Source organism: Pinus tabuliformis, chromosome X (genome assembly GCF_031772625.1).
Source record: "Pinus tabuliformis cultivar Carrire ecotype Pingquan chromosome X, CPIR1, whole genome shotgun sequence".
NCBI classification, from domain to species: domain Eukaryota; kingdom Viridiplantae; phylum Streptophyta; class Pinopsida; order Pinales; family Pinaceae; genus Pinus; species Pinus tabuliformis.
The window spans coordinates 1,485,352,160-1,485,378,626 of NC_142308.1; the positions used below are offsets into that span (position 1 = coordinate 1,485,352,160).

Consider the following 26,467-nt stretch of genomic DNA (forward strand, 5'->3'; position numbering starts at 1 on the left):
TAAGGCAGCAGGCCAAGCATCAACATAGGTACCAGTGCGGAGGATCAGTGTGTTGTTTTAGTGATGGAACATTACTAGAGCACATTCCTCGCTAAAAGGGAGTGTTGATTTGTGGTAGCATCGACTGTGCTCTAGCCTTGAAATTTGGAGGAGAGGTTAAGGCACATGAGATCTCCAAGACCGGCAAATTATTTTGAGAACTTCCATCCAGATGAGGAGTTATTAAAAGAATTAATATTTTTAATGGGTTCCTAAGTCTAAAGTTAGGAAAATAAAAATATTAATGGGTATTAATAAAGATAAGGATGATAAGCTTCTAAGAGACGAGGATCAAGTCCATTTTAATCTTAGCCGTTGATTAGGGACTTAATCTCGACCATTCATTAACAGGAAAAGTATAAGAGAAGACTTGAGAGTCATTTGGAGACACAATGGCAGATACTCAGTATCTCAAGGAAATTCGATTCTCAAGGAAGAGGAGATTGATTTCAGAGGGAGTTGCAGGGTGGAGGAAGAGGAGGGCTTCAGCAGCAAGCAGAGATTGAGGAGGAGGTGACGCAGGGGCAGTGGAAGACAACGTAGAAAGAGAGATGTAGGACCTACGCAGGCTGACGTAGAGGGACGCAGAGCCACTCAGAGCCACACTGGGTCAATCAGAGTGACGCAGGGGTGATGCAGAAGTGGGAGCAGGATCTCCAAAGTGTCAGATAGTCTCAGAGGGAATGTCTCAGGTGTTTTCTTTCAGTTCTCTATAAAAATCATTCCTTGTAAAAGCAATTTATGCTAAAGATTAATAAAGCCCTCATCTGCTGCACCAGTTTTCCCACATTGGGTTTTTTCGGGGACAATTATCCAAAAATAATTGTGTCTATGTGATTGATTCTTGTGCATGTATTTTTCTCTGGGTAATTGTGTGATAACTGCAGTAGAATTTATTTTAATATTCGCTGAAGCAATTTCGTAAATAACTTATTGAGAATAATAAGTAGGTGAAATAAATCAGTTGCTGCAGTGGTAGAATTTCAGTTTAAAAATTTTCACAACCTAAAGGGAACCTCCCTTTCTCCTTCAAATGAGTTGTCATTATTGACTCTAACTATAATACTTTATATCAATTTATTTGCTTTTTGTGTGGTAGCTTTTGTTAGATATATTTGTTTGCTATCTGCTATATATACTTTGTATTGAGCTTTAAACTTGTTCTTTGGATACCCATCTTCATTGCGATGGTTTCAACTGTGTTGATTTTTATCTTGATTTTGATATAAATGTTCTATTTTTGCATGTGTAATCTAGATCATGGTTCTCTATTTCTTTTTGAGCCCATCTCTCACATTCAATGTTGGTTTTTCCAGTTATCTGCAAACTCGCCGGGATACATTCATAGTCTTTTGAATGGCTCTCAAAGTATATTATTGGACAAGGGCAACATGCTTGTTTATTTGAATGACATAGTTATGCAAATTAAAAACGGTAAGTTACAGAACTCTATTTTTCTTTCTTTTTTCATTCTTATAATGTTTGGATTTTAAGCAATTATTTGTTAACTATCATATGCATTTTGAGATGGATATTATGTTGGATAAAATTAAACAATATTTTCTAGAAACAAATCTAAAATTTTACAATTTCTTTCTTACTTATTTCTTAGGATTTTAATCAATTATATGTTAACTTTCATATGCATTTTGAGATGGACAATTATGTTGGATAAAATTAAACAATATTTTATAGAAATAAATCTAAATTTTTTCAATTTCTTTCTTAGTTATTTCTTTTACCAAGTTAAAGTTCTAATTTCATTTTTATTGTTGGAAGAGAATGGTTTTATATTCCATTGAAATCATACATATTAATAGAGCTTGAAGTGAATGTGATGGTTCTTTTATAAAGTCATCCATTGAAGGGTTAACACATAAGCAATTTTGCTGACATCGGCATCAGGATAAAATCAACGAGGGTCCAAAAAGGAAAAAAAATCATAAAACGTAGCAAAATATTGGTAAAAATTGGCAAACATCGACAAATTAAAAGAATACAAAAGTATTCATTTTTTACAATTTTTTTAACATCTAAAGCAACAACAACATCAAATAAATGCGTTGCCACACAAATATGAAAACATAACTATCATATAAGATGTATAAGATGTCTAGTGCTACATCACACGACACTTATTTCCTGAATCCTGAGTCTGAACTTGGCCTCAAAATATCAACAAAAAATATAATAGATAAATTTCATCATCATGAGTCATCTACAATGAAATTAGAAACATAAAAAAGTGATTTCCTTTGGCCCTTTTATGGGCAAAAGTAATGGCTTTTCCGCTAGAGGGAGAAGGCCTTGGGTGGGTGTTTGACTCTGAGGTGCTTTAGAAGAAGTAGGAGGTAGACTTTGACGTCCTCTATCAGTGCACTATTACTGATCCAATTAGTAGGGTTGCTAAGGTCTTGACAACCTATTGGATGGGCACACACAAGGCAAGGACCCACTGTTACCTTGGCTCAAGGCCCCTCTCTTTAAACCTGACTACCTCCTAATAGGTCAAGTGACAATTCCTGATAGCAACCCTAATTACAAGTAAGACTAGTTCCTTAAATGGGGTTGAGAAGGAGTGGAAGAGATAATGTATGGGGCTGTCCCACTGCTTCTGTGTATGATTTAGCAGCAGAAAACAAAATATTAAATAAAGTGATGCCAAATGACAGAATTTATCGTGTAACAAGTCAAATTTGATGTACATAAAATATTCTAACCATCTATGGTCTTAATTTTCAGTTTGGACTCTTGGTTATGGACTTATGGATCAAAATAACTTGCTGTTTTGTTATATCAGACTATAAAGTCTGTGTAAAATGACAAGGAAAACAACCTATTTGGCCCAATTTAGCCACCTAGTGAGTGCCCAAGCACTCCTAGATCACAAATCTAGGGGTGGGAAGGTTGGAGCATAAATGATAATGCTTATGGGACCTCTCCTCAACCTGTGATAGTTGAAAAATAAAATTTTCAACAAGCCCAAAAATTTCTTTTTATGGAAATGGGCTTTGACCTCTCTAGGCAAAGTGCCTATAATTTCCAGACATAAAAATATTATTTATGACTGGAAATTGAATAAATTAGACTCTAAACAGTAAAATAGACAAGTATATGCACACTAGAGACACTAAAAAGATTTTTGAAATAATAACTTGTAGAGTACAATAAATCTTGGTCTTTATCATAGATCTTGTATGCTACAGCCAACAAATACTCAGTTCTACATGAAAATTTTATTAGATACAAGCGTAAGATATCCCCATTGAAAGAAAGTATCTATCCTTGGTTTAGAGGCCCTAGAGCTAGTGGGGAAGGGAAGTTGGTTGTTTGATCACATGTCCCGGAGGGTTGTTTGATCAATAACAATAGATAGGTGGATTTGGAGAGGAAGACCGGTGATTGATACCTAGCTCACTATCTATTCAATAGATAAGATATATCATATAGGTGATTGGTTTGGTAAGCTCACCCTTCTCCTTTGAGAACCTAAAGTAATAGTAGTCAATTTCTCCAACGTAAAACTTGCTAATATGATGTAATTAATGAAAAACCAACAAGTTAATATTCCTAATCTAATGCTGAAAATGAAAGTTTTAGAATTTTAAGAAAGAGAAGCGATTGTTGGAATTATACCTTGTACCCAGCTTACTTCACTTTGACGGGATGTGGAACTTGTACCTCCTTAGATCAATTTTGTAAATGGTCAAAGAAGTGGGGTTGGTCTATTAGGATAATTCACCCACACTATTGACTTAATAAACTCTTCAATTTTCGAATTGAACTAGGAGCACCCCCCTTGTTTGGCGTTCTCCAGTCTTCAAACTGAGTGATGTTGAAAAGTGTAACTAGGTTTGGTCTTCATAATGACATGTAATTGTGATTTTATGTAATTAATGTAATTTTGTGTAATTGTAGTACTTGAATCATGGGTTTCATGATCAAGAAATTTTATTTTAGTTAAGGTTCTCATTGTGGACCTTTAGGTTTTGTCATCAAGTCATAAAAGGCAAATTGAGTCAACATCATTTATGAAGGACCATTCTTGGGCATGTTACATTTTTGTATGAGTCATTAAATGAACAAGAAGGCCCTCCAAGACTAAGAAAAAACACCTCCTACAAGTCAGCTTCAAGAAGGAATAATGAAACCTCTCCAAGTGACATGTCAGCTCAGGAAACTGTCAAGTTGGCTTATTTACATTGGCAAACCACTATAAATAGGCAACTTGACCTCATTTTAGAAGCAAGCAATTCAGTCAAGGTCTGAAGCAGAAAAGAAGTGCAAAAATCTCATAAGAAGTCTCTCTCTCCAAGTGAAGAAGGAAAACCTATAAGATGAATTGTTTGGGTCTGTTTTAGGGCTGATCTCCACTCATGCGTGCGAGGAAAATAAGTGTCACTGTTGCAGAAAAGGGCCGAAGTCTTCCTTGCTATGCTAGAAGCTGAATCAAGAAGTATACAAGTCATTTCATCAAGTCGAGTTGTGTTGAAAATAGTGTAACTAGGTTTGGTCTTCATCATGTCAAATATTGTAACAATGTATTTTTTGTATCAAGATTTTTTTTTTTTTTATTGTTGCTTGAGACATGGGTTTCATGCTCAAGAAGTTTTGGCTCCAATTGAGAGCCTTTGAAGACAATCATGTATTAATACTCGTGTAAATGTAATTGATGTAAGTCAAGAACCCTTCTAGATCATCAATGAATACTCCAACATGTACCCATGGATTTGATGCAAAGGAGCCACTTGAATAAATATGGAAACCACTTATTATCATGTTGGCTAAAAGAAGGATAACGTCGGCTTAATGATAAGGAAGCAAGCCTATATATAGGCTGCGTTGATACCTCAACAAGATACAATAATCCTCACTCATCACATGAAGGATAGCAAAGTGAAAGGGTCAAAGAAGAAGGGCAGCCGCAGTCAATGAGGATGTCTGTTCCCTCATCCGAGTTCATCACCAAACATGCTCTCAAGTGCGACTGTCTAATCTGATTTGGGGCATCATGTCATAAGGGTATATTGTTGGGTTATAGATCCAATCCAGCCGCAGTTTGCGTAAGGAAGCCAGTGCAAGAGAGATCGAAGTCATCCAAGGGCTAGAAGAGCCCTATCTCTTCCATCACGTGGATCTAAATCTTGAAGCAGAAGATTTTGTTTTCGCAGCCCTATAACTGTCATTCCGTTGGCATCACCAAATCTCAGATCAAGACACTGTTGTGTGTGTGATGGATCTACACGAAGAGCGAAGATAAAAAGAGGCTAGAAGAGCCTATTCGAGACCATCATTACTGTTTGTCATACTCTTGCTACAGATTTGATATATTGTTTAGAATTGCAGAAAGATACATAATGCTTGCGTACATGGTTGGAGGTATTGTCATCTGATGTTGAAGGTATTATTGAGTCAATGTTCGGGTCATGTAATTTCTCAATAAAGATTCTATAAGAAAGAGTTCAAAGGGTTTTTCCTCTCACTATTTGGAGAGGTTTTTGCCTTGGCATGGTGCCAATAGATTGTGTTCCTGTGCATCTTGATCTTCTTGTTTTTGATAGCTGGTTGATGATAATAATTCATGTAAACAATAAAGAGCAGAATCTAAAGAAATAATATCACAAGAAGTTATCACAGTTAAGAGAAATTGAATATTTAAAATTACCCTTCATTTCTTAACAAGTTGGAGGAGAAAGCCATTCAACCCAAGCGAAGGAGATCAAGGGGTTAAATCACCATATATCTCTTACATGTGTTGCAACCATGATTTCCAAGGAGGTTGAAATAGGTTACAGGTCTAAAGCAGAGAACCGAAAGCCAAATTCTGAAGGGTAGCCGAGAAGGAGGAAGAAGAAGCGGAGGTTTGACAATTGTTGACCAAAGCAAGAAGGATCTCATCAAGGAAGCTTTGTGTCTTGGTTTTGGAGTGCAAATATGTCAAGGGTCTTCGTCTTGGTGTTCGTCAATTGGAGTCTCTATAAGAAGAAGAATTCATTTGGGTTTTCCTCTCAATTGGGAGAGGTTTGGCCCTGGCTAATAGCCTACATTTCGTGTCTCTTGTCTCTTTACTGTTTATGCTTTGGTAGCTGTTTGATGAAGAAGAACACTATAATAATCTAACTAATGAGAAGATCATAATCTATTAAAGTGAAAAAGCATTCACAAGCAATTATCATTAATGGAGAAATCACCTAATTGCTATGCCTTAGATTTCTCAACATGGTATCAAAGGTAAGGTGACAAAGTCAAGGAAGGGCATCTTATCAAGGGGCACTCAAGGATCAAAACTCGAGGAAGGCATCAAAGAAAATCTAGAAGATCATCTTGAAGTCAAGATCTACAAAAGAAGTATCAAAACCCTAGATAAAAGAAGAAGTCTACACTAGAAAGAAGTCTTGGAATCCTCAAGTCATCTCAAGAGTGTAACGACCAAAAGTCATATACACAGCGGAAATATTAAAATACTTTGTAGACAAAGACATCCATCATAGGATTGTAATTGTAAATTGTATATTGTATAAAAGAATTGATATAGGATGGTACAAATGAGAATGAGGATCTTGTATATATAGCCAGATAAGTACCTTTCACTAATGGTTATGTCTTTAGGGACATACCTTTTCATTAATTGCTAACTATCTAATCATTAATCTTATTTCTTGTCTTTTACATTATTTGTGTTTATTTTTATATAAATTTAGTTTGTTACATTGCTTTCCCCTTCAAAATGTTTTGCCCTCAAAGCTTACTGATGAAGGATCGGTTCTCTTCTATTGATCAGCATATCTTCTTATTTCTGAGCTTTCATCTTTGTTTATACAAGACGATATGATGTTTTGAGCAATAGACAAAATTGTTGTACTGAAAATGGATCAGATCATCCTAGATTAATCTTTTGGGAAATCTTCTGACCCTTGGAACTGGGTGGCGAATAGTTATCATATGACTGGATTGAGCTCACTTCAGTAATCTTCAGAACATAAGTTTGTTGTTTATGTTTGTGTGATATAGACTTGTAGATTGATTAAGGTGTCTACTCTTGTGATTCAGATGTAGATAAGGAATTTTTCTTGTTTGAACTTTCTTAAACGTTTCTATGGCAATTTCCTGATTTCCTTCAGGCATTGTTGTTATTGACTCGACTACTGAATCCTCATTTGGGGTGTCCTCTTGTTTGAACGACAACCTCTGAGTACATTTTTACTTCAATAGGGTTTGGATTTGCTTGAACTGCGAGATTAGTGGTATTGATGTTTGTTTCTTTAGTTTGGACTGCTACATCTGGAGATTTTGATGCTTCATTTGTGACAAGTTCTTTGAACCGATTCGTCAATGATTTCTTTTCGTCCTTAAGTTTTTTACTCTGTTTGAGCAGATTTTGATTATGATTTTTGAGACGTAAGCATTCCTCATTCTCCGAGTCAACTTTATTTTGGCCTTCACGCTTCTCGTCTTTTAAACACTTGATTTGTTCTACTAATGTTTGGTTAAGGCTCTTTAAACGTAACTTTTCCTCTTCTTGTTCTAATAAACACTCCTTGAGTTCCTTCTTTGATGCTTTAGCTTTCTTGACTTGTTCGAGTAGTTTTTCTTGGTGATCTCTGAGGTGCGAAATTTCTGCCTTTGCTGCAGATGACTTCTTCAAGCTCCTTTTGCTATTTTGATATAGTTTTTTTCGTTATCTTGAAACATCTAGCCTGAGATACCCTTAAGCTCTTCTAATGAAGATTTTATTGATTTTGATTTACTCGTTATGTCTCGAAACGTGAGCGTCTTCCCTTTATGAGGAAACGTCAAAACTTGTTTCTCTATGTTTAACATGAATGTACCCAAATCCTTAAAACCAGAGTTGACCGAGTATGATGTCAATCTTTTTATCCGTCCTTACAACATGAAATTGAGATATGTACTCATAATGACCTATTGTCACTTGTAGATCACTAACTTTATACTCTTTTTGGTCAAAAATATTTTTCTTTACACCAATGCTTAGCTCTGGAATTAATAGCTGATTTGCCAAGTTGATATTGATAATGGGGTAATGGCGACATTAACTTCTCATCCTTAGATATTTCCTTTTACTGTAATTACTCCGTGATCTGTAACTGAAAGACCATTATAGGAAAACCTTTCTTCCTTCATCATTTTAGAATTGAACTCCATCATTTTTTTCAATGATTGATCCCATTTTGTTTTGTCGAAATGACTTTAGGTATTATGTAATAACTTTTCTTTTATAATATATATATATATATATTTTTTAATCAATTATTATTATTATTATTATTTTTTTGATAATTTAATTAATTAAATAGTTTTAATTAATTAAATTATTATTATTATTATTTTTACATTAAATAATTAAATTATATTAAATTAATAATATAATTTATTATGACTATATTGTAACTTTCATACGTTATAATTTGCCGGATCCAAATTACATAAATTGACTTATGTCGTACGACCTTACCTGCTACTTGGTTGAGTCACGACTATTCGCTGGTTGGCTCACACCCATTGACCGGACCTTTGGTGGATGGAGCGAGCACAAAAGACCATCGATTGGCCACGACTGGGATGGATGAAGCACGACGGACGTGCTGGTGCGGTGGTGTACAGGGTTTGTTGCAACAACGTGGGGGGTGGGGGGGGCTGTGTGCGGCGACGGGTCTTGGCGGAAGGCAACACACTGCGGAAATCAACTGTTAGGAGCTGTCAACTTTGGTGTTTTGCGGCGACTGCTACTGGTTCGAGCCTGTCGGTGACAGGGTTCTGGTTGGCCGACTATTTGGTCGTGGCCTAGAGTTTTTGGCCGAGTGAATTTGTGATTGCGTTTTTATTTTTTGTTTTAAATTCAATTTTTAATATGTATTATTATTATTATTATTTTTATTTTTCTTTTTTTAAATATTGCTTTTTATATCAAAAATATATTTTAATTTGTTTTTTGACTTTATATATATTTATTGCTGCTGCTTTCCTTTTTTTTCCTTTTCTTTTTTATGAAAAATTTCAATGGCCAAAGGCCTGACGTCGAACTCGCAAAGAGGAGAAACTCCTACTTCTTGGTGAGACGCTTGAATCTTTGGCAGCAACAATGTTGACGAAGTTTGATGGCCAAACGCCGGAATCAGACGTGGCTCTGATACCAATGTAACGACCAAAAGTGGTATACGCAACAGAACTATTAAAATACTTCGTAGACAAAGACATCCATCATAGGATTGTAATTTTAAATTGTATATTGTATAAAAAATTTGATATAGGATGATACAAATGAGAATGAGGGTCCTGTATATATATCTAGGTAATTACCCTTTCACTAACGGTTATGTCCTTAGGGACATGCCTTTTCGTTAATTGCTAACTAATTAATCATTAATCTTATTTTGTTGTCTTTTACATTATTTGTGTTTATTTTTATATAAATTTAGTTTGTTACAAAGAGACTTTAAAGGTCCTACTCAAGTTAAAGGACTTATACATCAAGTTCTTTTCTAGAGAAGCAAGGCCGACATTGTCATCAAGATTCTAAGGTGATTTCCCTCTCATTGATGCAAGGAACTTACCAATGAAAACATCATCGAGAAGCCATCACTGATCTTCATCATCAAAGACATCACCATCAAAGGATCCAAAGAGATCTCCCTCTCTGTGGGATCAAGGATCATTTTTGAAGAAAACTCTCTTCATCAAGGAGAAGTTTTCTATTCTCTATATCATCATCAACATCAAGGAAGCAACAAGAAGTAGCCTATCAAGAAAGTATATTTATGTCCACATCTGAATCTGTCAAAATGTCTTTTTGCAAGAAAAGCAACAAATTGGTTGGGGCTTCAAACTATCTTGCATGGAAGAAAATGACAAATCTGAATCTCATTGAAAATGAGGTTATGGAACATGTGAAAGGATCTATCACTAAACCAACAAAGGAAGATGCTCAAGCACTTGCAAAATATATGAAAGGGGAAGTTAGGGCTTAAAGGATTCTCATAGAATCCATCGAGGATCCCCTCATTCCATATGTATCAAAACTCGAAACTTCAAAAGAAATCTATGACAAACTGGTAGAGTTGTATTCTGTAAGCACTGTTGGAGAAGTCATCTAATTAAGTCAAGAACTCTACAAACTAAAGATGTCGAAGGAAGAAGGAATAGCCTCATACTTTATGAGGATACCTGGAATCGGGGATCAACTTCAATATTTGGGAGAAGTCATTTCTGATAGAGAAATGACTACAGTTGTACTAAATACACTACCGGAGGAGTTGGGTAACTTTACTTAAAGTATTTTTGGGAAGAAAGAAGCTACTCCATTCTAGGATCTATGGTCACTATGAAAGATTGAAGAATATAGGCTAAAGGCAAAATCTGATGCAGGGTTAGGTGAACAAAATCAAGCTTATGGTATAATGACAAGAAGAAAGGGAAAATTTGGAAAGTCTGGTTCTCAAAAGAAGAAAAGGAACATGGCTAAGATTCAATGCTATGGATGTCAAGAATATGGGCATTACAAAAGAGATTGTCCTAAGATCAAGAAAGACAATAACAAAAGAGGAAGAGAAGAAGCCCATATCACCGAGGAAGTGGAGGAAGCTGAAAATAAGAAGTCCAAGAAAGAGGAAGTAAAAGATCTTTATTATGATTGAGATAGTCTTTCTCTCCTAGCTCTTTCCAAGTTCTGTTTTTAAAGTCTTCTTGTTGTAAAGTATAACTATTAGGAATCATGATAGGATGCATCATGGAATCATAAAAAAGCATGAGAGATGGTTGAAATTAAAGTCTGCGGTAGTCACCCATGGAAGGATATAGCTCTTGAAAACCTCATTACTAACATAGGTGGTACTTATGGGAAAAGAAAGAAAAGGTCATCTAGTGCAAGGTTCATCATACATCTGTCAAAAGGAAACATTTGTTGGATGAGGATACTCAAGATCCTCTATTGGAATTTTCTTTGGAAGGTTCACCAATCAAATGAAGCAAGGGTTTCATAAGGAATTCCAACTTGTGGAATTCATGGGATAAGAGTATGATGACAAAAGAGATAAAGCAGATCAAGGGATTGAAGTTCTTTTAATCAAGGAAGATGACGAAGGAAGTTTGAGTTGACCTAAAAGAAAAATGAGGTATGTATGCTTATATTTGATAATGAAGAGTCATGTCATATGGTTGCAGGTAACATAGAAAAATGCTCTATCTCAAGAGCATGATCAAAAGAAAGGGATCTCCTCCTTTGCAAAGATGCAAGAAGGCATGGGTCACACATTATCTAAATCAAGAGAATATGTCCTCATAAATAATATGAGGTTATTGACAATAATTGGAAGAACTCTGATTGGAAGTTCCTAGGAATGAAATTTGTGAAGAAAGGAAGGAAGAGGTCGTGGAATATGCAACCATGGAAAAGGCAATCAACATCCAAGGACTAGAAGATTTGACTAGGATATCTCCATGAAAGATATGAGGACTCTGATAAAGTCAAAAAAAGAAAGAGAGCCTTGACAATATATATCTTTTGGAGATGTGTCAATGCGTATGTAGGATGCTGCTGCGAATAAGGAGATTTCATGATGAAAGACCATCACAAAGGTAATATTGATTTAAGTGTTCATTTCTTATTTTTGAACAAATATTTGGATGGGCTTATGCAGGGCTGCCGAGGGAAGAGCTATGGGTGTCTTCCACTATTGTTAACCATGTAGCAGGAAGGAAGTCCCTTCAGGGAACATGGCATGAAGGAAGGTCAAATATGGACTGATGAATCACTTTCCGATGAAAGGAATAATGACATGACTGACTCATGGATTAAAGTGATGGATGGTCTATGCCCTACGAAGAAGTCCCAAAAACATGAAGACTCTTGAATAAAGAAGAGAAGTTCATGACATTGCAAGGAGGAGTTCTTCAAGCAACTGATTGTCCCATCATCTCCACCTGAGGAGCTGTTGTAGGTCCCTAATTAAGAGGGAGCCTGAAAAAAAGTTTCTTACTTGGTAGAAACTTGGAAGCAAAATTCCTAAGCTAAGAGGGATCTTAGGTACATTCCTTCTGTCAGACTAGGAGGCAACTCCTCAAATCAAAACTCATATTATTCATTCAGGTTGTTCATTATTATATACAAGAGGGAGTGATTGTTCGTTTCATCTCCTGATGACTCTCTATCTTCTCTATTATTTATTTACATTAATTACAGTTGTACACCCAATCCGTCTGACTAGGTGTCAACATTTCCCCCCTTAATCTGAAGGGATGTTGGTGAGTCCAAGCATCGTTCTGAATCTTTCAAGCTTTTCTCTTCCAAGTGCTTTGGTGAAGATGTCTGCAATTTGCTCATTAGTGGAACAATGGCGAAGATGGATTGTTTTGGCCTCAACATGATGTCGAATCAGATGATATTTAGTATTGATGTGCTTTGTTTGATCATGGAACTTTGGGTTCTTGGCCAACTTTATTGCAGAGGTATTGTCAATCATGAGTGGAGTCGATTGTACTTGTTTTACCTGCAAATCTTCAAGAATTTTCCTGAGCCACACAATTTCTTTTGTTGCCTCAGCGACTGCCACATATTCTGCCTCTGTTGTGGAATCTGCTGGAACTGATTGTTTGCGTGATCTCTAGGAGACAACTCCTGATCAAGAATCATAGCATAACCTGAAGTAGATACCCTAGTTTCTTTGTCTCCATCGAAGTCTGAATCAGAGTATCCAATCAAGCTGAACTCGCCCACTTATGTATACTTGATTCCAAAGTCTTGAGTTCCCTTCAAGTACTTTACTCTTTTTGCAGCAGACCAATGTCCTTCACAAGGCTTTTGCATAAATCTAGAGAGGATTCCAACAACAAACGAAATGTCTGGTCTGGTAGTAGTTAGGTAGTCGAGACTTCCTACAAGCTATCTATACTTTGTTGCATCCTCAAATTCTTTTCCTTCAATGGATGTGAGCTTTAAGTTTTGTTCCATTGGAGTAGTCAGAGGATTGCGTTCAGTCATGCCAAACCTGTTCAACAGATCTCCAATGTACTTCTTTTAAGAAAGGAATATGGACTTCGGATGTTGAGTTACTTCAATACCAAGATAGTAATGAACATAACCCAAATCAATCATTTCAAAACCTTTCTTCAATTCCTTCTTTATGGATGCAATGTAGCTTTCATTGTTCCCTGTCATCAAAAGATCATCTAGATATACCACAAGATATACCACTGTTTTGCCAACTTTCTTGACAAACAAAGTTGCATCATCAAGATCATAATGTTTGCAATTGAGTTTTAGAAGATGCTCAATCAGTTTTTCATACCAGGCTCGTGGTGCTTGTTTGAGGCCATACAAGGATTTCACAAGTTTGCATACTTTATGTTCATGTCCTTTCACAGCAAATCCTTCAGTCTGGGACATAAAAACATTTTCTTTTAGATCTCCATTTAAAAAAGCAGTTTTTACATCCATTTGATGGACTTTCCAACCATTCTGAGCTGCTAGGGCAAAGAGTGTCTAGATGGTAGCCCATTTTGCTGTGGGGGCAAAAGTTTCCTCCTAATCGACCCCTTCTTTCTGTGCAAAACCTTTTGCCACAAGCCTGGCTTTGTGCCTGTCAAATGAGCCATCAGCTTTATACTTGTTCATGTAGACCCACTTGCAGCCAATTGGTTTAGTTCCCAATGGAGGATCATCCAGCTTCCAAGTGCCATTCTTTATCAGGGCATCATACCCCTTTTGCATTGCTTCTCTCCATTCATCATGAGAAGCAACGTCTTTGAAGGAAGTTGGTTCAAAATCTGTAGACAAATTGAATTCACAATCATGAGAAACATCCATATCAACAAGTGAATCAGAGTCATCTACATTACCTCCATTTTTCCGGTTTGAATTTCTAGTTCCTGTCTTTCCAACCTCATCAGGATGAACACTTTCAAGTGTCTTTGTCAGCCACTTTGGGGGACCTTTTTCAGATGGTCTAGGCTGCTCCGTTGATTGAGTTGGGACTGAATCAAGATTGAGTCTCCCAATTCTGTCAATCACATCACTCAAAGTATCATCCGTTGTTGGAGTTTCATGTAGGGGAGAGAGTGCTTCAGAAGAAGATTCCACAGATTGATCTAGTATAGGAATCCCCCCTTCAAGATGTGGAATCTGATTATCAAATTCTTGAAATGATTTTGCATTTGTGAATCTATCCAAGCGATCAAGTTGCCTTTCAACAACATTGTCGGTTTTGGATGATTCAAGAAAGATTACATCTCTAGATACAACAAAATTTTGTTGACTTCATCATAGAGACAGTATGCTTTGGAGGTGTTTGAATACCCCAGGAAGATACACTTACGACTTCTTGCACCAAGTTTGTTTCTATGTACCTTTTGTATCAAGGCATAACAGGTGGAACCAAAGACCCTGAGATGCTTTACTGAAGGAATGTGCCCATACCACATTTCATAAGGAGTCTTGTTTCTGATAGCATTAGATGGACATCTATTCTTTATATATACAACACATAGAACTGCATTAGCCCAAAACATTATTTTTACATTTTTGAAGAACAACATGGAGCGTACCATATTTAAGATTGTCCTATTCATTCTTTCAGCAACTCTGTTCTGTTGGGGATTATAAGGCACAGTTGTTTGATGTTTGATCCCATGTTGGCGAAGATAGTTTTCAAATTCATTTGAAGTGTATTCTTTTCCATTATCAGTGCAAATAGAGCCAATATGAGATTGTGCATCATTTTCAATCCATGCATGAAAGTTCTTGAATGTTTGAAAAGCATCAGATTTGTTCTTCAATAAATAAACCCAACACATTCTGGTGTAGTCATCAATAAATGTCATCATATATTTATTTCCATTTGCAGAAGGAACAGGCGTTGGACCACATAAATTTGAATGAATGAGTTCAAGTTTTCTATGTGCTTTGGAGTGTGAATCATGAAAGGACTGTTTGCTATGCTTTCCTAGAATGCAAGCATCACATTGCTTAAGCTTCCTAGGAATTGTAGGCAAACCAGTGACACCATTTTTCTTCAACAAGCAGAAGCTGTCATAGTTCAAATGTCCAAATCTAGCATGCCATAATAAACTTGATGGAAGTGTACCTTCTTCATAACGAGAATTATATGAGAAATTTTGTGTACGAGCAGAGGTACCCTGCAGCTTGAGAAGCCTTTCTTCTTCTATCCCTGTCATAACAAGTGAGTGGTTAGATGCTCTTCTCACCTCAAGCTTGCCATCAAACATATGAATGGAGTGACCTTGTTGGCGGATGTGGACCAAGGACAACAAGTTTCTCCTCAGCTGTGGGAGATATAGAACATGATGCAGAGAAAGTCTGGAGGACCAGGCAATTTAACCCTGATTGTGCCAAGCCTTGATGGCTTGAGTTTTGATTGGTCTGCAAAGTATACTGCTCCATCAACATTGTTAGTAAATTCTTCAAAAAAATCTTTTTGAGTCATGTGGCAAGTTGCTCCTGAATCAAGCAACCAATCATTTTTCGAAGAAGCAAGTGAAGCATTAAATAAGTCTTCATTTACTCCAATATTACATTGTGTGACAACATAATGAGTGGATTCAGGTTCTTTACCTTTGTCTGTGTCATTAGTTTTACCTTTGGGTTGGTTTCTTTGCTGCTCAATTTTGTCCCAAGGTAACTTGCATGTGGAGGCATCATGTTATCCATTTCTTTTGCAGTGTATGCAGTGCAAATCTGACTTTTCTCCTTGAGAGTGTCTGCCCCCCCTGCCTCTGAAATATCTTCCTCTTCCTCTTCGACCATCTCTTCCTCTGGAAGAATCTTGGGCAAGATTCTTTTCTTTTTGAGCAAGGCACATAGCCTCCTCAGAAGATTCAAGGGCTGTCTTCTTTCCAAAAGCTTTCTCTCTTTCAACAAATTTTTTCACAAGGGAGTCAAAGGTAATATCTTTGAGATTTCCATTTGTTTGCAATGACTCAAGATAATTGGAGTAAGTAGGATAAAGTGCCTTGAGAAAAGCGATCAGAGGAATATCCAATTCAACCTTAGTGACTTTGATTCATGCATTATAGATTTTATTTCGGATGCAAGAGTAAGAGGATCATTATTTTGTAATTCAAGGGTGAAGAGTTTAATCATAAGTTGAACAACTTCAAGTGCAGAGTGTGAGTCATAGAGTGCCTTTAGCTTTTGTAAGGCTTCGAATGCATTTGAAAATGCCGAAATGTGTCGACTCACCTCTTCACTTACTGATGCTGCAATCAATGCATAGGCTTTGCTGTTCTTATTTTCCCAAATGGCGAGCTCCTTGTCTGAGGTAGGCTATTCTGGCGCTTCGTCTCCTTCTCCAAGACACACTCCTTTCCATAGCTCATTAAAAATGAGAGTGTGTTGGATTTTCCATGACCATTCAGGATAATTCTCTTTTCCATTGAGAACTACTCCCACAATAGATATAATTGAATGCATTGTAAAATTTGTGTATAGTGGAGAAAAATATTGCTGCTGCAAAATTTTACTCGTAAAATGATTGTTATACCAACAACGTTCAACTTAACAACATTCAACGTTCACCCGAATATCAGAGTCTGATTGTAGCTGTAGTTCTTTTGTTGCTTTGTATGGCAGAGATGAACGACGGAGATGAGCAGAGGAGATGAATGGAGGAGGGCCGTCGATGGTAAGCAATCAACGGTTATCGCAAGCAAAACAAGTCGGGGCGATAACCACGGCTAAAGGTGGATTTCGTGTTACAAGCGGATTTCGAGTGGATAAAAAAAGGTAAGTGGTATTGAGAGGGGAGCACCTGATTCCACTAAGCGATTGACACATAGCGACTAGGGAAGAGAGAAAAACCGCTCGTATCGGGCGGGTAACTCTCGTGCAACTAATGTACTCGAAATCGCTATAAACTATCGGATTTTGAGGTGATGATCAACGGGGGAGATTAAAAGGCACTTTTCGAACGGGTAACTGTCGTGCAAGTGGTCCCCCCCTGAAATCAATGTGAGCCGTCGGATCTGGAGGTTGAGATCAACGGTGGAGAATGAGCCAGATAAAGTGAAACCTTGGGAATTGTGTCCGAGCGGGTTTAATGAAGGGTATGATCGCATCGCAAACATGCAGTGGTATTGATCGGGGCAAGAGATTTGCGATGCGATTAAAAAGCGGACCCGATGATATTTATATATATGGGTTTATAATACTTGAGATCCGGCTCAAGGGAATACGAAATAGGATATATGTGAATACAAAAAAGGATATATGGTTCTTCAATGCGAAAGGGTATATATACCATACTCAGAGCAAGAGGAAATCCAAGTCATTACAACACCTTCGGCTTCAACAACTAGATCCAATGCAACGCACTTCAACGAATGTATTAAATGATAAATGAGTTTTTGTAGGGATTTGACAGAAATGTCAACCTGCAAAAGATGCAAAACAGAATAGGAGTTACAAATTAAAAAGGAAGCCAAAAAATGGCGCCTGCTCTGATACCATGTCAGACCAGGAGGTAACTCCTCAAATCAGAACTCTATTATTCATTCAGGTTGTTCATTATTATATACAAGAGGGAGTGACTGTTTGGTTCATCTCCCGATGACTCTCTATCTTCTCTATTATTTACTTACATTAATTATAGCTATACACCCAATCCCTTTGATTAGGTGTCAACACCTTCATTGGAATAGGTATGTCCTCCCTAATTAAGAGGGAGAGATAAAAACATCATTCTTGTCTTCACTTGGGAAGACAAAATGGAGGATTGGGTAAACATCTGGCATTCGATGATCTTTGAGGATGAGTTAGGGCATTCAAGATAAGAGTAGTCGTAGAGGACTGATATTCTTTGAGGACTGGGAATCCAAGATAAGAATAGTCCTGGGGGAACACACCTTAAGAACTCCGGTGGGGTATGTTCCGAGAGAGACAATGATGAGGGTGTCTGTATATCATTGGTCTCGTGAGCATTGAGCTCAAATCTTATGGAGAGATAGAGCTGTTAGTCAAGGCCTTGCTATGTGACAATGTTGGTTGATATGATGCTAAACAAATGGGTTACTAATCCGACTCTTCTTATGAGAATTCTTCAGATTGGGAATGACCAAGCACCATTATGAATAACTCCCTAGTTAAGAGGGAGTGTTGAAAAGTGTAACTATGTTCGGCCTTCATAATGACGTGTAATTGTGATTTTATGTAATTGATGTAAAGAAGAAAATAAAATTATTTTTGTAGTACTTGAATCATGGGTTTCATGATCAAGAAATTTTATTTTAGTTAAGGTTCCCATTGTGAACCTTTAGGTTTTGTCATCAAGTCATAAAAGTCAAATTGAGTCAATGTCATGTATGAAGGACCCTTCTTGGGCATGTTACATTTTTGTATGAGTCATTAAATGAATAAGAAGGCCCTCCAAGACCAAGCAAAAGCACCTCCTACAAGTCGGCTTCAAGAAGGAATAATGAAACCTCTCCAAATGACATGTCAGCGCAACAAAACTGCCAAGTCGGTTTATTTACATTGGCAAACCTCTATAAATAGGCAACTCGACCTCATTTTAGAAGTAAGCAATTCGGTCAAGGTTTGAAGCAGAAAAGATGGAAAATATAGAAGACAATTTTTTTGGGTTTGTTTTAGGGCTGATCTCCACTCACACATGCGAGGAAAAGAAGTGTCATTACTGCAGAAAAGGGTCAAAGTCTTCCTTGCTGTGCTAGAAGTCGAATCAAGAAGTATACAAGTCATTTCATCAAGCTGAGTTGGAGGAGAAAGCTGTTCAGCTCAAGTGAAGGAGATCAAGGGGTTAAATCACCATATATCTCTTACATGTGCTGCAACTAGGGTTTCCAAGGAGGTCGAAATAGGTTGTAGGTCTAAAGCAGAGAAGAGGAAGCCGAATTCTGAAGGGTAGCTGAGAAGGAGGAAGAAGCGGGGGTTTGACCATTGTTGACCAAAGTAAGAAGGATCTCATCAAGGAAGTTTTGTGTCTTGGTCTTGGAGTGGTAGGTCAAGGGTCTTGGTCTTGGTGTTCATCAATTGAAGTCTCTATAAGAAGAAGAATTAGTTTGGGTTTTCCTCTCAATTGGGAGAGGTTTTGGCCCTGGCTGATAACCTACATTCTGTGTCTCTTGTCTCTTGAGTCTTTACTGTTATTCTTTGGTAGTTGTTTGATGAAGAAGAACACTATAATAATCTAACTAATGAGAAGATCATAATCTATTGAAGTGAAAAAGTATTCACAAGCAATTATCATTAATAGAGAAATCACCTAATTGCTATGCCCTAGATTTCTCAACAAGTGAGATGAATATGAGCTTCCTCTCGAATTGAAGCTCCTCTTTGGAATGGTCCAATCGTTGAAGTGACTCACCTGCAAAACAAAAGAACAAAGTGGGGTTTCCCTCTAGTATTCCCCCTCCACATGGCTAGTAGCCCCTTGATGGCTCAACTTGTTAACTTTGTGTAATTTCACCTGTTAGAGAAATTATTAGGTTATAACATCAATAACACAATTAATCGAGAAAAGAAATACAAATAAAATCCATCTCACACAATGAACAAGAAAATGTTGAACAAAGGTTTGCAAAAATGAAGCTCTTAATTATTGATGGCAGTTATCTCATATGACAACAACAACTATTGCAAGAGGAGAGGTAGCCTTTTATAGAACTTTTTTACAGCTAGTTGGACTCAAATAATTATTTTAACTAGTCATCCACAAGTTGGAGACTTAATATTTTTTTATAAAATGTTACATTACAGGGAATACTTTGACCACTAAGAGGTCGAATTAGCTCACAATGCCCAATTTAGTCCATAATTCCCTTTGCTAATGGCCCAAAATTGTCAACAATAAAGAATAGTTTACTTCAATAGCTCATCGTCCCACTCACTGATCCTTGAGGAAGTTCAACTTGGTCATTAAAACATTCAACTTGGCCAAAGGAATTCGATTGGTACTTTGGAAGAATATTTTGCTTTGTAATGACTACTTTCTTCGTCCATGACGTAACTTCTCGGTCCATGAAGTCTCCAACATCTAGTTAGACCACCCAATGACTAGTTGACTTTTGCAACAATTAGCTTGACTTGACTTTTCTTCCTTTACTAACTTGACTTGGCCACCTGTTCACTGGATTGCCAACATCCTTGACTTCTTGACAATAATGGCACCTGGCAACGAAGAATAGTTTACTTCAATAGCTCAATTGCCCACTCATTGGGCCTTGAAAAAGTTCAACTTGGTCCTTAATGTTCAACTTGGCTAAAGGAATTTGATTGGTGCTTTGGAAGAATATTTTTCTTTGTAACAACTACTTTCTTTTTCGATGACGTAACTTCTTAGTACATGAAGTCTCCAATGACTACTTAGACTACCCAATGACTAGTTGCTTTTGCAACAATTAGCTTGACTTGGATTTTCTTACTTTACTAACTTGACCTAGCCACTTGTTCATTGGATTGCCAACATCCTTGACTTCTTGACAATTATGGCACTTGAGTATGTTCAAACTGACCATGATTTGAATTGGGTCTCTATCAGAATCTTCATATCTTGCCTAACATTGCCACATCATCCTGTCTTTGCCATGCTATCTGCGTTGAAGTTCTTGGCAGCTTTGGAAGGTCTTCTACATGAGTTTGGTGTCTTAGCATGTAGGATATGGTTGATTGCCTTTTTTTTCGGTGCTTGCTTAATGGAGTAAGTGATTTATGACTTCTTTCCTAATTCTAACTTACGAAAAGTACAATAATTACAGTCAATTAATTATTGTCTACTATTAAGGAAAAGTAGTAAGGATAAATAATAAAATTATTTAAATGACTTAGATATGATTTCAACCATTGATCTTAAGCGAGGTGAGATCTAATCTTGATCGTTAATCACTTAGGAGATTAGAGTTAGGGATTTGGCTTAATGAAGTTATAAAATAAACTTAAGTGAGAAGAGAAGACATACAAGTGGAGGAAGTGATTTTCCCTAGAGCAAGAGGCTCAACTAGACTGAAGAGAAGGTAGGAAGAGTACAGGGAGATTTTCAGAGTATTTTGAAAAGGCCGAGTTGAGGAAATTAAGAGGCTGATTTATCCAGTGGGCTGATTTTTCTTGAGGGCACAAAGGTCATATGAGCAAAAAGGAGTGGGTCAATTTGCTGGTATTGGAGGTCGAGTTTCTCTAGGGTCGAATTCTTCAAGAGGTTGATTTTTTAGTGGGCCAAATTCCTTAGGCCGAGTTTTCTGGAGGAGGTCGAGTTACAGGTTCCAACAATATATTTTTTTGTGGGTCTAGGCCCAAATTTTCCCAAGGATTTTAATGAAGGAAACTTGTTATGGGTGTATTGTTGTGATGTGATTGATCTCATTGATTTTATTTTTCCGCTGCAAATATTTTATTTCAGAGTTTAAATACTAGTGATTTCATTTTGACAAGAATTCAAAATTTTATTTAATAATTTTATGGGATGAAAAATTGTTGAGATATAAATAAAACTGCATTGGTATTGGAAATTTAATAATCTGCCCCCTATGTTGGTTCCATAACACCTTTAGGAATTTGGAAAAATTGACACTTGGGTATTGTTCCTCTTCTTTTGCTAATAATTTTTTATGTAATGCATGTATCATTATGCCCAACATTGACTGTGTTTTACCACTTGGGAATCTGTTTGACCCGTTGGTCAAGTTTTATCGAGCTGTAACTAGCCATTGCCTCCTTCGATTAGAAAAAATCAATGTGGCATGGGCTTCTCTCATCAGATTGAACAATTTGAGACCAAGTTGACCTTTTGACGAACAATACCACTTTGCATTGGGAATTGTGAACTTCCTTGGGAAATGTGACAAGTTGTCAAAAGGGACTGCCATGCATGATAATTGTCTGAAAGATACTGCATCAAAGCCAAGGCCACCTACAAAATCTATAAACATTAACCATGTGGTAAGAAATAGGTGCACCTTGACGTGATATAGACTAGCCCATACACTAGTGATCACCCCTACAAAAGTAGTCTCCCATAAAACCATGAGTCTTCAAGTAGTCTCACCTAAGGCCCTCCAATCCAATATAGGACAAAAAGAACCCCAAATGAACTACAAGGGACCAACCATGGTTTGACTAGGACAACAAGATGTAGAGAATAAGAACAAGACATAGGTGTAGGATTCCTAATATAAAACTTCACATGGTTGTTACAATGCTTTTGACTTGTGACCTTGGGCTTACAATGGTGATGATATATACTGTAATTTTTTTGTATGTACTATTGCTGCCATGCAGGGTAACAATGCCCATGCTATTGCTAAGTCCAACTCACTCTGTTTAAGTCCTTGAAGGTGGTGGTGTCACCTCCTCCTCTTCCTCCTCTTCTACTTCTCTTTGCCCTTCTATCTCCTTTAGTGTTGCCTCCCTTAACCAATCAGAGACCGATTCCATGATAGACCTTTCGGTCTTAACCCTCGTTGTAGTAGTGGTGTCAAACCCATCCAATCAGATGGTGTCTATGTTAGGTGTTTTCTAAAGTTTCCTTTTGCAGTGGATAACTTGAGTCGACTTTTCTTCCTTTACTAACTTGATTAGTGTATGAGCTAGACCACCAAACAAAAGCAAGCTTCCATAAAGCCATTATTCCTCAATTAGTCTCACCTAATGTCATCCAATCTTCTACAAAATGAAAAGAAACCGAAATAAACTACAAGGGACCAACCATTGTTTGACCAAAACAACAAGATATAGACAATAGGAACATGACATAGGCCTAGGATGCCTAATATAAAACCTCATATGGTTGTTACAATGCTTTTAACTTGTGACCTTGGGCTATCAATGGTGATGATATATACTGCAAAGTTTTTGTATGTTCTCTTGCTGACATGTAGGGTAATAATGCCCTTGCTTTTGCTAAGTCCAACTCACTCTATCCAAGTCCCTGAAGGTGGCAATGTCACCTCATCTTATTCCTCCTCTACTTCTCTATGCCCTTTTATCTCCTCTGGTGCTGCGGCCTCTAACCAATCAGAGACTTATTTTATGACATGCCTCTTGATTTCAACCCTCCATGTAGTAGTGGTGTTAATCACATCCAATGAGAGGACGTCCAGTTTAGTTGTTTTCTAAATTGGCCTTTTGCAATGGCTAGCTTGAGTTCACTTTTCTTCGTTTACTAACTTAATTTGGGTATGACTACATCGACCATGGTTTGAATTAGGTATCTCTGAGAATTTTCATTTCTTCCCAAGTGTTGCCACATCATCTTATCTCTGCCATGTCATCTACCCCTTGTGCTGGTTCCATAAATCCTTTAGGAAACTGTGAAATCTGATAGTTGGGCATTGTTCATATTGATTTGTTAATCATTTTTGACATAATGCATGCATCATTCTACCCAACCCATATTGTGTTTTGCCACTTGGAAACTTGTTTGACTTGTTGACCAAGTTTGACCAAGTTGTAACTACCCACTTTCTCATTCGATTAGAAAAGCTTAACATGGCATCCACCCCTCTCATCAAACTGAACAATTGGAGACCAAGTTTACCTTTTGACCAATGGGACCACTTTGCGTTAGGAGCCGTGAATTGCCTTGGAAAATGTGACTAGTTGTCAAAATGAGATTGCCATGCATCATCGCTATTTGAAGATACTACACCAAAGCCAAGGCCACCTAAAGACTCTATAAATTCTAATCATGTGGTAAGACGTAAGTGCACCTTGACGAGCGCTGGACAGGCACATACATCGGTGATCATACTTACAAAAGCAGGTCCTATAAAACCATGAGTTCTCAAGTAGTCTCACTTAAGGCCCCCCAATTCTATACAAGATGAAAGAAACTTGAAATGAACTACAAGTGCCCACCCTTGGTCCGACTGGGAGAACAAAGATATAGATGATAAAAACAAGACACAGGCCTAGGATGCCTAATATAAAATCTCACATGGTTGATGCAATGCTTTTGACTTGTGACCTTGGGCTTACAATGGTGATGATATATATTGCAAATTTTTTGTATGCACCTATGTTGACATGCAGGGTAATAGTGCCCATGCTATTGCTAAGTCCAACTCACTCTGTTTGAGCCCTTGAAGGTGGTTGTGTTGCCTCCTCATCCTCTACTTCTCTTTGCCTTGCTATCTCCTCTAGTGTCACCTCCTCTAACCAATCAGGGACCAATTCCATGATAGGCCTCTCAGTCTCAACTCTCTATGCAACAGTGGTGCCAATCCCATCCAATGTGCTGGCGTCCATGTTTGGTGTTTTCTAAAGTTGCCTTCTCCTCCTTGGCTCAAGCAAAATTGATCTCCTCCTTTGCTCTCCAAACCCTTCTTTCTATTTGCAAAATGAGTGATGATTTTCATTAGTTAGACTTAGGCTAAGTTACAATAGCAACTTACTCAAATTTGAGCAAGTGTCCTAAGGTGTTAAAATTGGCAACCAGGGCAAAACTTCATGTGGGTCATTTTATTCATGGCTGATAATATTTTTGTTAGATTCCTTCCGTCAAGAGGTGTAGGATTGATATAAATATCATCCGATTCCAATAATTATTCATGGAGATACGAATTTATTTTGATTATGGAATTATTATCAAGCCAACCTACAACTCATGTAGGCTCAGAAGCCCAACAGTCACATCTATTCAAACACCAACGCTGTGTATAAATACAGTAGGACTTTTCCTCATTTGGACTCACTCATCTCATCACATCTCTCTCCATCTACTGCGCATAAAAGAGTCTCTTCTCTACTGTGCAGAAAAGGGTCTCTCCCTCACACATGTGAAGCCGAAAGCTACTAAAACTGAAGTTGCAACTGCAGAAGTAAAGATTGACCTGCGTGGACTAGAAGATCTCCTCATTTGAACTGCGCTATAGGTTCATGTAAAGTTTTGTAGATGTTCTATGCTAAGAGCAATTTCACTTTTCTCACAGCAATCATACAAGTAGATAAGCAAAATGCAGATAGAACATATAAGCAGATCTTACAGAAGACAAATCAGAAACAAGAAAAATGTATGTGTTTGTTTCGGCGGTCAACAGGATGCTTCAACCAGCAAAGTCTCCTTTGGTCAGCCAGCCCAGCATGTGTCACAACAACCCTCCAACCAGTAGATGAGTCAACCCAAGTCAGTTCTACAAAAGTCAACGCTGTCCTGAAAAGTCAACGCAGGGGCAGCAAGCTAAAAGTCAACGCAGCAGCAAAACGTTCAACCCTTTGACCTCGATTTTTGTGCCAGGTAGTATGGCCTTCAAAAATCGAACCTCCCACAAGTTTTCAGCTTGTTTGGACCAAGCGTTGACCAAAGTCAACGCTGGTCAAACTTCTGCGAAACCCTAGCAGCAGAAACCCTAGCAGCAGAAAAATCCTCTTCGTCCTTCCCACGTGTGGCTGAAATTCGTCCTCCAGGTAGCTCGTACTTTTTAGGATGAGAGAGGAAGATGTGAGTTGTTTTTGTGTGATCAAATTCTCTCCAACTTTTCCTGTATATATATATCCATCAATGAGGGTGTGTGACACATCTGTTGGGCATGTGAGCCTACATTACAAAACTGGTTGACCTTTGCACATATAATTTATTAAGAATAATAAATTCAAAATATAAGTTCTGCTCATCGGATTAAGACTATTTTTATATGGATTTTACACCTCTCAGAAAGAGGAATCCAACAAAAATATTAGCCTCTTAATCTGAGCATCAGAACATGGAGTTTGGACCTAGTTGTCCAAATTTAACACTCCCTCTCAACTAGGGAGAACTCCATCTATTAGTGCAATTAACATCGTGAGTCATCCCGCCGAAACTTGCTTTGCTGGCTTCTTTATTTCAGAACAGAAGTGGGTCAGTCACAAAGACATCATTCCCCGACTGACATAATCAGTCCAGAGGTCCCAGACCTCACAAATCTTGATCCCAGATCAAGTGGTTGGACCATGCCATCCTAGATAGAGAGTACGGCAATCTCTGATGCGTCCATCAGTCTTTGCTAATAGTCTCTAGCTTTTCCACACCTCATTGGCCAAATGAGAGGTACTTCCCATGATCCCTGAACTCAATGGGTAGGATGCATACGGGGCACAGATTAAATGAGTGGCGAACCAGCTCAATAATCACAAGGGTGGGGCAGAAGCATTATGAGTGCTTATAGCTCCGAGAAGCTATCCCCAAAGCCCCCCAGAGCTCCCAGAGCTCATTGTCCAACAGGACCCACATCATAGGGTCTTTCCACGACACCAAGACTCTCACGGAAGGTTAGGAACTTGACCTTCCCCAGGGGCTTAGTGAGAATATCCGCGACCTGCTCATCAATTCCTATATGATCGAGCCTTACGGCGCCTCGCTGTACCATATCCCGGATAAAGTGGTACCTGATATCAATATGCTTGGATCGGTCGTGGAACACAGGATTCTCAGTCATACGAATCCCACTCTGATTATCACAGAGTATTACAGTG

At 37.8% G+C, this 26,467-nt stretch overlaps 1 protein-coding gene across 3 annotated transcripts in view; it reads left to right on the plus strand.

The window, feature by feature from the left end:
• The window catches only part of SPL7 (squamosa promoter binding protein-like 7), a 330,320-nt gene that overhangs the window by 216,265 nt on the left and 87,588 nt on the right, over positions 1–26,467 (plus strand). For all 3 annotated transcript variants that reach the window (XM_089447745.1, XM_089447743.1, XM_089447742.1), the window contains exon 7: positions 1,356–1,473. In XM_089447745.1, coding sequence (XP_089303871.1) covers positions 1,356–1,473 — 118 coding nt within the window. The remainder of the gene's footprint in view (positions 1–1,355; positions 1,474–26,467) is intronic.